Source organism: Cervus canadensis, chromosome 1 (genome assembly GCF_019320065.1).
Source record: "Cervus canadensis isolate Bull #8, Minnesota chromosome 1, ASM1932006v1, whole genome shotgun sequence".
In the NCBI taxonomy this organism is placed as follows: domain Eukaryota; kingdom Metazoa; phylum Chordata; class Mammalia; order Artiodactyla; family Cervidae; genus Cervus; species Cervus canadensis.
The window spans coordinates 26,953,213-26,969,830 of NC_057386.1; the positions used below are offsets into that span (position 1 = coordinate 26,953,213).

Here is a 16,618-nt window from a genome sequence, read left to right on the forward strand (position 1 = left end):
GCTGGACTTGTTGAGACACGGGTGAATGATGACAAGCCGAATCTGGACAGCAGTGACCTTTGGGGGCACAGAGAGGAATAGACCGGGAGAAGGGTGGTAATGCACCAAGGGCTTTCTGTGTACCTAATTTCTAAAGCTGGGTGGAGGGAAAAGTGTTAAGTATTTTTATATATTTCTGAATGCCCCAAATACTTGTTTACAATTAAGGCTACTTTTAGAGCAGTTTTGGGCACAGCAAATGTGGGGGGAAGGTAAGGGGCTTCCTGTGCATCCCCTGCCCCCACACAGGCACCAGCAGCATCCCCACCAGTCGGTAACATTTGTTACAATTGATGAAGCTACCTGGACACATCATCACCATCCAGAGCCCAGAGTTGACCTCCTGTGGGTTTGGACACATGGATCATGACCTGTGTCTATTGCTATCACATCACACAGAAGATTTCCTCTTACCTAAAGAAGAAACATGGGGCGTCCACGCTAAGTGTCTGCTGGTCATGGGAGTGTTTCCTGTGGGGTGCAACTGACGAGGGGCAGCCTGAGAGCCACAGAAGGGATAACAGGGTGGAATACCCCGGAAACCATGGGCTGGAACAGTGGGGGCAAGAGGCAATGGGTTCGGGTGCGGCTTCAGCAGAGAAATTTATCGAGGAAACTTGAAGGAGTAAACCGCCAGGGGCCAGCAGCCTCACTGCAGCGTTGCTGAGGAACAGCACAGATCAGAATAGCCCTCAGGCCCTTCAGGTTGGGACCAGTGAGATAAATGAAGGTGCAGCCACTCAGAAAAGGCTTCAGATCCTTAAAAGGGGCAGCTGTTCATACTACCTTCATACACAAGTTTTTAAACAGTATAATTTCTATTAACTGCATTTTGATTAAAGATGTCATTTACACAGGGAGGTCATCTGAGTGGGTGAACCAAAATGTTAATATAACCTCTGAGATGATGGAAAGTTTGTTCTTTGTAAGGATTTCTGCAACGGACACAAAGTACTTATAAAAAGAATCATCATCATCCACGGGAAAACAGGACCAGTCAGTTCTCAGACACTGAGAGAGGAGGGTCCCTCTCGGTGAGGAGCCAAGCTCCCGTGCAGGACTTGGCTGGGAAGTGTGTCCGGGGGCATGAGACAGAAAAGGGGAGCCCACAGGAGGTGGGGTGCTGACCTGGTGACCACTCTACCCTGGAAGCTTGCTGCTGTAGGCCCCTTGAGAGCCAGCCTGGAGGTCAGCGGCGGGGCTGCTGCACACCGGGCACTTGGGCCGCTGGTTGTGGCTTCTGGCACCAAGGCCAGCACCAGGGTCTGGAAATGAGGCTGGTCCACCTCTGGATGAGTCATCTGCGACCTGGTTTGCCTGGCGCTCCCCCTGGTGGCCACCAACATGAAACGCAACACTGTGTGCTTGCTCCCTAGGTCATCGGCATGGGCCACCCCCAAACCTCCTCACATTGGATTTCCAGGTCTCCCTTCTTCTAGGCCCTGGCCCCTCAGGACACCACTCACATTCCTGTGTAGATCCTTACCCTAGACCTCTCCAATCCATGCAAAGGCGATGACTGGGCCCGAGCTCTGCCTGCCTTGCAAACAGGATCTTTCAGTGACCCAGGAGGCGCAAAGTGGCCCCGGGTCTTCTCTGCACACCAGGTGGAGTCGCCACAGGATCAAGCCCCCAGAGCAGCAGTGGACGAGGGTCACAGCAGTGCAATGACATCCATCCTGCATGTCCTAAGCCCTGATCCTGTTCCCAGGCCTCCCCAAGATTCTTCTTACAAATATTCATGTTTTACCAACTCCATCCTGCTTAAACCAGCTGGATTCCTCTCCATGCAGGGCGGCTGCAAGGACTCTGCCCCCCATCCCCCAGGCGCACAGGGCTGTGCTCCGCCTGAGGTGGACTCTACTTCCCACTCTGACCCTGGACCCGGCCAACAGGACACTGACAGATCCTAGTCTGCAGGACTGAGGAGTGAGTGTCCAGGGCTCGTCCTCTGACACCAGGCACTCCTGGATGGGGTTAGGCCAGCAGTCGACAGCAGAACGTCAAGCAAACCCATGAGCACAGGTGAGGGCTCCCAGGCCACTGAGCACCAGCCATGCTGAGCCAACCAGAGCCATTCAGCTGGACCACAGAATGGTGAGAATCAGGTGTGTCCACTGTGTGAAGCTACTGTTCTTGGAGTGGCTTTGTTACCCAGCAAAAACAAACTCATACACAATTCCTAGCAACAGAGAACCCTCCTGGATACACCCCCATCCTGTTCATCTCCAAGTCACATGGGTTTTAGATCCTCCCTGTCTCTAGAAACCAGGCACTTTCTCCTCTGAAGACATTTCAGGGGGTGTCCCTGCGTCCACATATGCTGCTTCCCATCTTTTCTCCAAGCTGCCAGTGCAATCAGGCCACCCGCCTGTGTCAAACCTTTCCATGGCTCTGAGGGAGCCTCCCTAGCCTTCCAAGCTGCACACTTTGACCCAAAGCGCTGACCTCTGGTCAGGTAGGGCCGGTGACGAGAGCCTGTGTCCGTCACAGGATGGACGTGCTCACGTGTGCACAGATGTTCGTAAAAGAGTCCCTGTGCACAAGCAGAGTCGTTGCTGTATCTGCATCTTGTGGGGGCGTGTCAGGGCGTGGGCTCCAGGGAGCCTGCCTGAGGCAGATCCTGATGTGGGCACTGACCACCATGAGAGTCAGCAAGCGCCTTCAGTCCCCTCCCAGACCCTGTGAGATCTATACATGCTCATGTAGAAGCTCCTGGACGTGTGACAACACAGGAGCACACACAGTGTCTATCTGCCTGGAACGTGGATGTCGCCACTGTCACTACCGTAACCACCGCCAACAGCAACATCCCCACCATCGCCACATCCCCACCAGCATCATCCTCACCACCACCGCCATCAACACCACCACCAAAATCATAAATGCCACCATCATTTTCCACAAATATGTTTTGAGCACCTGCTCTTTGCCAAGAAACGTCCTAGGAACTAGGCGCATTATTAACAAGACAGATTCCTGGCTTGAGAGAGATGACACTTCAGCGAGGTGAGCAGAACAGCAAGTAAAAGCATAAAGAGGGTAATTTCAGAAACTGCTTACTGTGCTACAAAAAGCACGTGGTGCCAGGACAGAGGACTGCTGTCCATTGAGCTGTCCACTGCCTCCATTGAGGCAGGTTTCCCTGCCACAGGGCCTTTGCACAGGCCAGTCCTGCTCTCAGAACACCACCCCTCCCCCGCTTCCTTAACCTGGGCAATGGCCACTCATCTTTTCCTGACTTTGGCCCCATCACCCCCACCATGAGCCCACCCACAGCAATGACACTGTCCATCTCTCTTTCATGGCATTCATTGCACTCGCCAAGTGGTTATCAGTCTTGTCCGAAAGGTACACCCCGTGAGAGCAGTCAAGCCTCTCATTGCTGCAGTCCCAGCATGGCAGGTGCGTTAGGTAGGAAGAGACCAACTTTGAAGTCGAACATTGCAGTTTCTTGAAATTTATCCATCAGCCTCTGGCCTAGGACACACCTCACAGAAGAGGTGATGCCTCCCCTAGACCCTGCCTCACAAAGACCCCTCCTCCCTCAACTCCAGGGCGTCACCCCTAAATCCAAGCGTACAGCAACTCAGGGTTGTTCCTTCCGCACCCTGTTGGCTGGAGGCCTGGCCATTCTCACCACGGAAGCCCCTTCAGGGCCATCCTCAACACAGGAACATGAACGCCCCTGGAGGCAGAAGTCAGGGGGAGACCTGGAGCAGCCCTTCCCCTGGACACTCTTTTGTCTCTCCTTTGGGACCCCATGCCCCACTACTCTTAAGAGAAAGGCTGGTCTCACCAGCCCCTGGAGGGGCCCAGGGGTCTTCGGGGTGGTTTCTCTGGAGGAAGGGGGCCCAGGACTTGCCTCCCTGCTCCTCTCAGAAGGGAGCAGGGCTGAACAGGTTCCTGCATAGCCCTGTAAGCCCCTGCTCCTAGGTTTGCCTCAGGCCCTCTGCCCTTCCCTGTTCGCAGGTGTTTTCCCCACCAGGACCGTATGAGTAGGTGCCCCCGTGATCTTCTTCACTGGATGGAAAAGCAGAGCTGCAAGAAGGCAAGGGATCTGCCCAAGACCACACAGCACAAGTGAAAGGGGCCTCACTTGTCAAAGGACCAGAAAGACAAGTGTCTCCAGATGCTCCAAAACTAATAATCATGTAAACTTTGCATCCTGTGTATTCACTAACCGTCCAATGAAATGTTTAAGGTCAGAATCGTTACCAGGGCTGTGCTGCTGACCCAGAGGTGGACCGTCCACATCCGTGTTAACTGACACATGGATGGTGGGGAGCACACGTCCCCGGGGGCCTGTCTCTGCCACCATGTGCACCTCAACACCTGGCTCTTCTGCGGGTCACCTGGGCACCGGGAACACACACAACAGCCTGCAGATTAAGACTGGTTCTTACATTTAAAGGGGATATTTTTAAAAAAAGAGAGATTTTGTGACATGTGGAAGTTATGCGATACTCAAGTTTCAGGTGTGTCGTCTGGTTGCTTTCCGCAGCTCAGCAGCAGGGCTGAGTATTTGCCGAAGTGGCCATTCAGTCCTGAACGGAGCAAGTGGGCAAAACGGGGTGTCCTGTCCAGCCTTCTGGACAGGACGTTGCAGAGCAGATGATGTGTTCGTGACCATGTGGAAGGAAGCTGGGACCCATGTGGAAGTAAACAAGCCCCTTATGTAACAAGCATCTGTTCCCAAGAATCCCCCAGTTTTCATATCCTCTCTGGATTGACATGCTCTGGTCACAAGCTGGTTCTTCTGTGAGCGACCTCTTAAATGTTGACATGTGCTCAAGGTTAGCTGGTCTGAGAAATGAGATTTTATTCCATATCTTCAGTGTCCGGAGTCCACGGATGACTCACGTCTCTGAACACCAGAGGTGATGAGGAGACAGCCTGTGACTGGAGAAGCATCCCCAGCCTCAGCCTCCCCCCTGGCTCAGATCCCCCCCCCCATCTGAGCCCAGAGACTAGGACCCTCAGCCAGTCTGTACCAGGGACTTTTTACCCCGCCACTCACAGAAGCCTCCAGACTGGAGACTGTTGGAAGGGAGAGGCAAGGAAGAAATGTGTCAAGAGGCCACTGCTGCACGAGGGAGTCCGAGACCAAGAGAGTTGCACCCAAGGAGGCAGCGAACAGCCAAGACAACAGCCTGGGAGTGGGAGGACAGAAGGAAGCCCAGGCTCGGGGGCCTCCACCCAGATCCACTCCAGAGGCTCTTCAAAACGGACACCCTGAACGGCCACAACAAAGATTTACATGGCACATCACTAACCGGCCGAGCAAGGCCCTGGGGAAGGGGACCTCACGCCTTGGCCCCTTCCTCCAGAACGGTCTGGGTACTGGCCTACCACGACCCTTCACCTGTTTGGCCCGGCCTTGTCCACAAAGGCTGAGACTTTAGGGGCTACCGGTCATTTCCCGTGGTGGGCGCTCTTCCAGGTGGGCCACTGTGATGTGTCTCCTCTGTTTGGGTGAGGACCCAGCCATCCTGACCCCTTGCCCACAGACGGTGTTCCAGCCAGGGCTGGGACAAACAAGGAGACTCGGGCAGCACTCGGGAGCCTCCACGGCTGCAGACTCGGGGCTCAGGGCACAGCCAGAGTCATCTCCTGGCGTGCAGAGCAGACACAATACTTCCAGGTGGTGCCTGTCAGGGACAGAAGACGCCAAGCTCCCCAGCAGCAGGCATCCTTCTGGAACAACACAAGTTCGCTCAGCCCCAGTGAGAACCGGTGACTGCTTGCAGAGGCTATGGCGGGAGCAGCAAGACTTCCTCCAAGGCCCATGCACAAGTCCTTCCATCACCTCACGGGCTTTCTAAAGCCAAGTAACAACTTCACGTCCATGGTGTCCAGCTTGACTCCCCTCCTGTTACCTGTGGGGACTGAGCCCACCCAGCCCAAACAGTGACCTTGTCTCCAGCCTCCTCTCCTCGACCCCAGGAGGGCGGAACGACAGAAGGGCACTCTGGCTCTTCCTCTTCAGGAGAAGGGGGTGTGGGCATCATCCCTCAGGCCCAGCGCAGGCCCAGTTAAGGCAAATCCTTACAACAGGAACAGCCAGCTAGCACATTTGCAGATTACTCCTCTACCTGCATTTGTACGGTCCATAACTTTCCAGATGTCAATCCATGAATGTATGGACTGGTCCATTTCCATTTCATGAAACAGATGATAGAAAAATCAAAAGATACACATGGAAACATAAAGCATTTGTTTATTATTGCTATAATCAAGGCAAAATCTCTTAAAACAATTGGCCTTGATAATGGAAATATAATCAGAATCATTATTCCTGCATTTACAGTTTGTTTTCTGCTGTTCAGACCGCAGGGTTTCACACATACACCACATACCACCTGACCTTTCTTGCACAAGAAAAAGAATGCACTTGGAGACCACTCCCTAGGTACTGACGGCAGACCAAGCCATTTCCTCACTGTGAACTCATTCCATCCTGTGTTTAAAACAAACGGGTAAGGGGAGGAGGGGCCAGAATGCACCCACCCCCTTTGGAGGATCAACTGAGATGACCCAGGTGGTAACTGAGAGAACATACAAGAAACTCCCTTTACACTCAAAACAGTGGTACAAACTAGACCATCACCGGTAATGGTGCTTGTCACCCTGCTGGGGGAGAGGGGAACCCCAGCACAGCCCTGCTCCCATAGCCTGCAGGACTGTCACCACAACCTGAAGTCCTGGGGCAATGTGCGTTAACCACCCAGCCTCCAAACTCACTGAGGAAGGAGCTGGTCTGACAACCCACGTCACAGGGACCCAGCCTTGTCCTAGAAACACCTGGTCAGTTTTATTTATCTTAGTATACATCTGTACAGGCAATAATAAAAAGGCTACTACACAATTCAGTGAGTTTTATCTAGTTTCATGGGTAATGCATGCAGTTACAAATGAGAGGTAGAAACACTGTATTAAAGACCTAAAAATACAAACATCATATAAATAAATGTTCAAATTAACTGCTGGGATTTTATACAGATAAATAAGGTAAAAATTACATTACTTCGTCAAAGTAAAGGAAAACCTTTTTGTTTTTATCAGTACACTAAATTAGATTAATGCCAAAGAGCTTCTGTGCAATTTGTCCAAGTTCAGATGACATCATCTAAAGGATTAAAACTGGAGAATGGTTTGTTCAAGTATCCAAGCACGTAAGTCAAAGAAACCAAATCATCGAACACGTGGGCACCGTTTCTGGAAGGACGTTAAGGGCCCACATTCTCCATGACTAGCTCCCTGGTGGACTGCCAGGATTAGCAGGAAAATGCACGCGGGCTGGAGAGAGCCGCCCCTTATCCTAAGAGAAAACAAACCTCATTTTTCACTGACTTCATGTAAAACTACACATCACTAAAAAGGCTAGAGGTCACCAACTCTGTTTTGGCCCTACCGCAATTCTTGAGTGTATCTCTGGCCTGTCACTTGTTCTAATGCTGCCCAAATAAACCTAGCGGTCACAGGCATGAATGCACATTATGCATGCACAGTAAAAAATGCAAACTAAAGCAGACAACCAGCAACTTAAAAACATCAGCGAGAGAAAACCTGTAGGCGTAGATGAATAGGTTAAGAAAATGCAGAGGCTCATAAAACACAAGTCTTTACCACTGAAAAGTCCACAAGAGATTACATGTGAATTCTGGAAAGGGTATGCATATATAATCAAGTAAAATACTTTAAACAAGTCCATTGTGCCTCAGTTAGTTTTAAATTGCAAAATCCAATACAGTTGTTTTAATAAATTAGTGCAATATGAAAGATTTTGGAAGATTATTAATATATGTCCACGTTAGCTCAAATTGAAGATTTCACAATATCTTCCAAGAGTCATCTTTCACTCCTTATTTCTTCCTGAGCTGTTTATGGGTGCGTGCTCAGACTCAAACTCACCCCGAGAACTGAACTGCCCGGAAGAGATGGGGCTTTTTATTTCCACTCCTCGGCGAATACAAGGAGTCCCACACTGTGCTCTGGTGGCTAGTACAAAGAGCCACTCATCACTTAATGCTAACTCTCCTTAACAGTAACCATATTGGTGACTCTAGTTCTAAGGTACGTTTATTTACCAAAATCAAACCGAAAACCCAGTGGAACACTTTTGCATCTGCTTCTATAAAGAGAAAGGGAAGGGGTGACTTCTCTGGTAAGGCAGACCTCCTACAATATGTAGTTCTGGGATTGGTTTTCCTTTGTGAAACCACTGCGTGCTCTTTGGTAGTCACCATGTAAGAGTGGACCAACAGGACCCAAGCTGTGCTCCCAATGGCATCACCTGACACCCACCGCTGGTCCCAGGGGCAGGCCTGCTGCTGCTCACAAGGCTGAGGTGCTATAGCAGAGTGATGACAATCTTCTTTCAATGCTAGATTTATCTAGAAATAAAATAAATCCATGAAAATACCATTAATATTTCAAAACCGAGCAAAGAATCACCACTGAGAAAAATCTCTCTCCACCTCCACCCTCACTTCTGTCCTATCTTTGCCCCAAAGTTAACAGTTCTAGTGCTTTTTCTTCTTTCTGCCTGTTAATTGTCTAGCTTAGTGCTGCGCGGTATAAAAGCTAGATTAGCAAGTCAAATGAAGAACATGTAGATTTTAACAGCTAGTTTGCTCACAACTGCAAATAAGTATAGAACTGCCAGCCCCTGGCTGCTCTTCAGAATGTGGATGACCATACCTCCTCCAAGAGGCCGACCACCTCATCTGCTCTTCACAAGCCTCGTATCTACTTCTCACAACAGCTCTGCAAGGCAGGCCTTGTCCCTCATCTCACAGAAGAAACTGAGGCCACGGAAGGGGGATGTGACTAGCCCAAGGTTGGGAAACCAAGATGTAACACCCTTGGGCAGGTCATTGCACACCCCAGGGTCTTCCTGCTGCTCCAGGAGAAGACAAGGAGATGCAATCAGCAAACACACTGCTTTCCAAGTCAACTCACATCTGTGGATGTTTTCAATGTCTGCCGGGTCCTGAAGAATCTTAGTTAAGCCCTCCAGAAGAAGGGCTGCCTTATGATAGCGATAAACAATATCTTCAGTCTGCTGAAACATTTCATCCAAGGCTGCGGCTTGAACCTGGAACCAGTGAACAAAGACAAGAAGGTTCTCAGCTTTTCCAAGAAAATATGAATCCATGTGCACAATGCAGCTTTAAACGGAGTCTCTCTAAAATTAATACATTTTGACAAAATGATGTAACTTACTGGGTGAATGATATAAAGGAAAAGCTTCTTGACAAAAGAGTTACTAACTCTGCATTCAAACATAACCTTCTTGAACTCAGAGACTCAAAACTCCTAAGGTTTAACACTTCTAAACTGACTCATCTCTGACTTCAATAAAAAGTTTAAATATATACTTCCATACTAGTAACCTGGCATTTCATTAAAGCAGATTTTGTTACAATGAAATAATTAAATGATGTTAAAAGCCATTTATCAGCTGCTTCTTTCAGTTAAAGGACTTCCTGGTGTGTGGGATTTATTCACTCAGAGACATTTACTGGGCACCTCTTGAATTTACCGGGCAGTGGGCATACGATGAAGGCGAGCTCACAGTCCAGCTAAGGTGTGGGCTGTGCTCCAAGGGCCACACGGTATCACAGGAGGAAGCCCTGGATGGTACCCAGGGGACTACGCTCAAGGGGCACCTAACCAGACTATCAGGGAGGGGAAGGTGAGGAGAGTCCCCAGGAAGTGACACTGAGGCCGAGTCAAGAGAAGCAGGCGTGATCTGGGCAGTGGGAGAGGGGGGCAGGGCCTCCCCAGTGTCATTCACAGGGTTATGAGCATTTTGTTTTCCTAACAGCATCCTAATTTTCTTTTTAATCATTCATCTCTGAGTCTGTGAGGGATCCAGTGTGCTAATTTACCTGTCAGTATGCTGTCTCTTTCAAAAAGTAAAGCCACTTACAATAAGATAAATAAAATGGATATGGAAAATCAAAGTCCTGAAACGGAGGGAGAAAGGAAGAACTACGTGTAAGGTGAGTGCCCCCACGCTGCTCAGCAGCCAGGGCCCAGGAGAGATTTGTTGTAGGCATGTGGCCCTGTCATCAGCAGAAACAGCAGCACTGTCACTCCTCACAACAGGACATCAGTCCTGGCACAAAATTTTAAGAGAAAATCTGTCCTACGAAGTCTTAATCTGGTACAAAACAATACAGTGCATAATATTATTCATGTCCAATTTGTAGTAATATAATGTATATTATTATCATCAATAGCTTATATTCCAAAATTATTTTCATATGACTTTTTATTATGATGGCTTTCAAAAAAATGCCAAGGGGGTAATATAACAGTACAATTTCAGAGTTCAAGCAAATCTGGGGCCAAGAAAGAAGGTCAATTGTGTTAGTATGGTAAAAATCATAAGGTTGGTCAATAATTAAATTCTTCCCCACTGAATTACTTCTTTAACAGCCCCTAATCTCATGCTTACCTCAGGCAATTTTCCTCAAGATACAGAAAACAAATTATTTCTACGAATATAACCAGATATTTGGCAAAGTAGGTTAAACTTCTTGTCTATACTGAGGTCAGTCATGGAATCTGAGCACATGAATTTTTGCAGATAGGGTAAAAGAGCAGAATTCTTTTCTAACATTTTAAGCCAAATTTCTTAAACAATGGGAAATGAAGAAACAGATCCAGCAAAAGCTTTTAGGTACAAACTATCAAAAGATTAGATCATGCCTAATGTTAGCAATTTTTAAGTGTTATGGTAAACTTTTATTAACACCAAATGTGGTAACCAACACAGCTTATGTTTGCTGCATGTTGCTGCTACTGCTAAGTCACGTCAGTCGTATCCAATTCTGTGTGACCCCATAGACGGCAGCCCACCAGGCTCCCGTCCCTGGGATTCTCCAGGCAAGAGTACTGGAGTGGGCTGCCATTTCCTTCTCCAGTGCATGAAAGTGAAAAGTGAAAGTGAAGTCGCTCAGTCGTGTCTGACTCTTCGCGACCCCATGGACTGTAGCCTACCAGGCTCCTCTGTCCATGGGATTTTCCAGGCAAGAGTACTGGAGTGGGGTGCATTGCCTTCTCCTTGCTGCATGTTAATTCAGTCCAAATACTCCTTCAGGAAAAGGTACCATGACACCTGGGACATGGGAGTGGTGGGGCTTTAACTCTGTTTAAAAGGATGATGTCAAGCAGGTATGCAATTCAAAAGATGCTCTTAGAATGGATAAGGAAGTTGTGGTACATATACACTATGGAATATTACTCAGCCACTAAAAAGAATTCATTTGAATCAGTTCTAATGAGATGGATGAAACTGGAGCCCATTATACAGAGTGAAGTAAGCCAGAAAGATAAAGACCAATACAGTTACTAACGCATATATGGAATTTAAAAAGGGTAATATACCCTATATGCAAAACAGAAAAAGAGGACAGAGTACAGAACAGACTTTTAGACTCTGTCAAGAGAAGCAAGGGGGGTGTTCAGAGAGAACAGCATTGAACAAGTATACTATCAGGGTGAAACAGATCACCAGCCCAGGTTGGATGCATGAGACAAGTGCTCGGGCTGGTGCACTGGGAAGACCCAGAGGGATGGGATGGGGAGGGAGGGGGAGGGGGGGATCGGGATGGGGAATACATGTAAATCCATGGCTGATTCATGTCAATGTATGGCAAAAACCACTACAATATTGTAAAGTAATTAACCTCCAACTAATAAAAATAAATGGAAAAAAAAAGATGCTCTTAAACACCACAACTATTACTGTACAATATTACACTTTAAAAAGGGTTACCATTTCTACAGCACAGTTATAGATGAGTTTCTCTGCAGTTACGCTGTTGATTTCATCAATAAATCTCTGTTTGTCAGAAAAGAAGCGATTCAGCTTTTCTGTCAATTTCTTGCACATGCTAATGCAGAATTTATATCGTTCATTCAGATTTTTGACAACTGGAAAAAAGTTGAAATAAGAATTCAGTTTTCTTTCATAAACAGAGTCATGGTGACATGCAGCTTTCCTGCTAACTTAAGGAAAGCGACAAAAAATGATCACTGAGAAAAGTGCCTGGAAATCATTCTTTCCTATGTCCTCTCAGTCAAGAGAGGATTGGCAACAAAGCACCTGATTGCTCTATATTAAAAACAGAGAAGCCAGCATCTTTTCCCATTGAAGAATACTTAATAACACAATGACCCCTCATCAAAAACCCCTTTCTCAGTGCAAGGGGAGAGGACTGCTGGGCTCCCAGGAGCTCATCATGCCCCAGCCTACCTTGCTTCACGCCCGAGGATGGGCTCAGCTTCCCGGATTTGATCTGCTCTTTGGCGAGATGCAGAGAGGCTGCTAGGAGTTGTGCAGCTTTCATGTGCAACACGAGCTGCTCTACTCGCCTGGCCCAGAGACAGCAAGCACAGTGTTAGCCTAGGAACCAACAGGCCAGGCCCCATCTCAACCCGCCTTGACACTCTTAGTGCACAAAGGACTCCTGAAAGGAGAAGGGTCGGCGCGGAAAAAAGTGTACTTTTAACATTAGGGGCACACTCAGATAAGAGTACCATCTCTTTATAATCAAGTATCTTTAAAATCAAGGCTGTAGAACCTCCAGTCTTGGCTCACAGAGCGAAATTGAGCACTGAAATAACTCAGAGACTCCTTGACATTTTTGCTAACCGGACATGACCTGCAGTGGGTGGCAAGGCCTCCAGCGTGGACACCAGTATATGGAGGGCAGGAAGGGAGGAGATGGACAGCAGGGGGCACCTACCCCCAGTCCTTGCTCAGCTGGCTGATCTGGTCCACCACCGCACTCTCCTGGATCTGGTACACGGAGACGGCCGATGCGCAGAGCTCCGGGCTCCCCCCGCGCACAGCTGTCAGGTCCAGCACACACTCCGTGAACAGCAGCATTGAGTTCAGGTGGCGTAAGGTGTCTGCATGTTCTTGCTAAGGCAAAGCCAACTTGTCTTAGAAACTTGAAGGTTAAGGAGGTGCATACTCATTTCTGTATACCAACCATGGCCACTGCTAATATTTTTTTATATGTATCAATATCAGAATGATCAAAGGAGGCTGAAATTTCTAAATTCCAGAAAACTAGTGAGAAGATAAACACAAATGAAATCAAAGGTGTGTCATGTGTTTTTGTGGCATGTATGAGAGCAACCACAACATTCAGCCTCAAAGATATGAGGCCACTGTGCTTTCACAGGAAAAAATGAAACACAGAACTAAATCAATGTACATGAGACAGAAACATGACCAAACAGATACTGAGATATAAGAACTTCAGCATATTCTGGACTTGAAACTACACTTCTCAATAGTTTCATGAATTCTACTGGCTTAAAATTTCAGAGATACTTTATTTAAATTTCTGGTGGTTCCTCAGTTAACAGTGGTTCCTAATAATAAAACTTTTAAATTTCATGATCTTTTCAGTTAGTTAGAGTGAAGTACAGACAGACGTAATAGCAATGCATTAAATATTGGTATTCTAAAATTAATGCTGTTTTGAGATTTGTTTTTAGCTAGCAATGTATTTTGAAATCTCAAATAAGACTAAGTTTCTCACTCTACTTCCATGGTTAAAAGGGATGAAAACCAGCGTCCTTGAGACAGAATAAACGAACCAACTTTTGAGAGTCTCCCTGCTCTGCAACAGCAGATTGGACTGTATGTTCCAACATTTACTAGAACATAATTTACATTATACATATTTTCAAAATTACAGCTTATTACACAGAATCACTACTAAAATTTTGCATGCAATATTTTATAACTTTTATGTGAGATACTTAATTCTCCTCCACACACAACAGAAATCCTAGGGGTCCAGCACAGACACTTAGTGCCTTTGATGGTCTGGAGAATGGGTCATTTTAATTTGAAGTGCAGGGTGATCTGCACTGACTGAGGTCAGATGCAGTCCACGGGAAGATGGCCTAGAGTCGACACTGAGGAGTTAGCTGGCACAGGCTTTGGAATCGTAACATTAACCTCTGTTCTGGATGTGTGCTCAGTACACTGCACATTATGATGTGTTTTTCCCTGGAGAACCCACTCCATGGAGGGACGTGACTATCCAATCTGCTGGGAAGCTGTATTTCTCAGCGTTACTGACTCAGTTGGCATTATAATTTACTTTTTCAAAACTTAAGTTTAAGCGTATCATTTTTATCTTGTAAGGTAAGGTAAACTTTGAGAATAAAAAGTTATGGCTTTAGGGAAAAGATTATGTTTTAAAGTCCTATAAGTAAAAGGGATTCCCTCGTAGCTCACTCAGTAAAGAATCTGCCTGCAAGGCAGGAGACCCAGGTTCGATCCCTGGGTTGGGAAGATCTCCTGGAGAAGGGAATGGCAGCCCACTCCAGTATTCTGGCCTGGAGAATCCCATGGACAGAGGCGCCCAGCGGGCTACAGTCCATGGGTTTGCAAGAGTCAGACACAACTTAGCGACTAAATCATCACCACCATAAGTAGTAAATTAACTTCAGATAAAAGAATTAAGAATACAAAATCTGTATCTGTCACTTCCTGTGAACCAAAGCTCGTTGTGAATGAGTGCCACTGTCAACATAATTCTAAAAACACACCACCAAGGTTTCAGATAGAAAAGTTCACGGGGAGAACCACTGGGACTTGCTCTCGGATTCTGCCCTCTCATCATCAATTCTCTCCTCACTGTAGCCTTAAAGGACACATCGTAGGGTCTCTTCCCACCTCCATCAGCGTTTCCTCCGGCAGTTCAGGGGCTTCAAAGGTGACGAGACCCTCCAGGCTGGGGGGTGAAGCACCACAAGGCACATGTCTCAGGCTGGGGGCCGCTTCTGCTCCCAGAGGCGGAGACCCCGAGCACAGCCCAGGCGGGGAACCCCCACACACACGGCTGCCGATAGAGCACAGAGAGCCCCCGGAGCCGCTAGAGCCCCCTGTGGAGAGAGGACATGGACAGCACTCGGTGATTAGCACCCAGTGATCACCAGGCAGGATGGCAAACAGTAAAAGAAACCTCCCACCCCAGCCCAAGAACAGCCTCTATCTTCCCACGCTCACCTTCATTCCTCAGCTGTAGGCATCCTTCACAGACTCATCACAGCTGCTTTTAAATTGTTTTAGACAAACTCTAGCGTACGCCTTTCTCCCCTGCTATGCCGCAGTCCTCAGGTGAGAAAACTCAGCCATAGGTGGTACATCACTAAAACTCTACCCAAGTGCTGGTCTGGAGGCACTTACACCAGTTCTGATTTCTAATGCCACGAACAACACTGTGATGAGATCTTGCCTTCTTGTGAGTTATTTATGTGTGATAAATACTTTATAAGGCCGTTTTGCTGTGAGTGGTCTTATAAACAGAATGCAGTTACCACAGGTCAAATATTACTATACACACTTCTACAGCTCTAAGAATCATCATGCTGTTTTCTAAAGCAGCCAAAAGTGAGCACACAGTTCCCATTAAGCCTCCGTAGCACTGGGTTATACTATTTAAATGTTGGCTTAGTTAATAGGTATAAACTGTTATTTTCTTTCTCTCTTTTCTTCAGCCGCCCTGCGTGGTATGAGGGACCTTAGGTCCCTGACCAGGGATGGAACCGGTGCTCTCTGGAGTGGAAGGTGGAGTTTGAACCACTGGGCCACCAGGGAAGTCCCCTCATTTACTTTTTATAACCCTTTCAGGTAAAGAAGATTGTTATCTCCACGTCACTGGAAATTATATCACACCATGAAGGCATTTTCAGAACTTGCACCCCAAACAAGAGCCCAAGGCAGAACTAAGTCAATCCTCACCTGAGGTGGTTCTTATCCGAAGGCCCGTGTGGGCACACGTGGTGGCTGTGGCCCTGTGTGGGGGAGACCCCACTGTGAACATCACAGCCCTGGGACTTGCTGCTGCTCCTATAGGAGGGGCCAGGGCAACACCACAGGCTCCTGCAGGGGCTGAAAGAAGTTCACCACGCGTGCTATATTCCAGAGGGCAGGGTTACAGAGAGACTTCACTGTTACATTAGATTTTTGGTTTTTTACAATAAGCACTTATTACTCTTAAAAACAGAGAATTCAATTTAGAGCTCCATGAAAAATATTTTACAGTAATCTCTTCACAGCTGTGAAATCTTCCTTTCACCAAAGCCTAGAAGTCAGGTTTCTGTGCACTTCTAAAATATGTGAACTGCAGTCACAGCTGAGAATAATTTGAAAATGTGGAAACTAAGAACTGGAAATAAAAATGTAAGGAAAAAAACATGATTAAATAATGGGCAGAGGATCTGAGAAGTTACTTTACAAAAAAATATGATCAATAGGTACATGAAAAGATGGTCAACATCACTAATCATCAGCGAAATGCAAGTAAAAACCACAGTGAGACACCACCTCATACCTGTCAGGACGGTCATCCTCAAAAAACCACAAATAACAAATGTTGAGGATGTGGAGAAACTTAAGAGCTAAGCTGTCTTATAGCTTATAGTTTCTTAGAAGAAAACGCAGAGTTAGGCATGAGACAGCAGTATCTAGGGAGACTTCAAGAAAAGGAAGACAAAAGCAAAGACACAAGAGAAAAGTTTACCCTGCTACCTA

The 16,618-nt window shown here is 47.3% G+C and overlaps 1 protein-coding gene across 5 annotated transcripts in view; it reads right to left on the reverse strand.

The window, feature by feature from the left end:
• Positions 1–6,239: 6,239 nt before the first annotated feature.
• ULK2 (unc-51 like autophagy activating kinase 2) overlaps positions 6,240–16,618 on the reverse strand; it is a 56,794-nt gene continuing 46,415 nt past the window's right edge. For 3 of the 5 annotated variants that reach the window (XM_043473063.1, XM_043473061.1, XM_043473064.1), the window contains 7 exons: positions 15,827–15,976; positions 14,759–14,967; positions 12,804–12,982; positions 12,311–12,429; positions 11,831–11,988; positions 9,004–9,139; positions 6,240–8,435 (listed from right to left, as the gene is read on the reverse strand). In XM_043473063.1, coding sequence (XP_043328998.1) covers positions 8,377–8,435; positions 9,004–9,139; positions 11,831–11,988; positions 12,311–12,429; positions 12,804–12,982; positions 14,759–14,967; positions 15,827–15,976 — 1,010 coding nt within the window. In that variant the 3' untranslated portion in view covers positions 6,240–8,376. Of the gene's footprint in view, positions 8,436–9,003; positions 9,140–11,830; positions 11,989–12,310; positions 12,430–12,803; positions 12,983–14,758; positions 14,968–15,826; positions 15,977–16,618 lie in introns of those variants that run through there. The other 2 variants (XM_043473062.1, XM_043473065.1) reach the window with 2 other exon arrangements.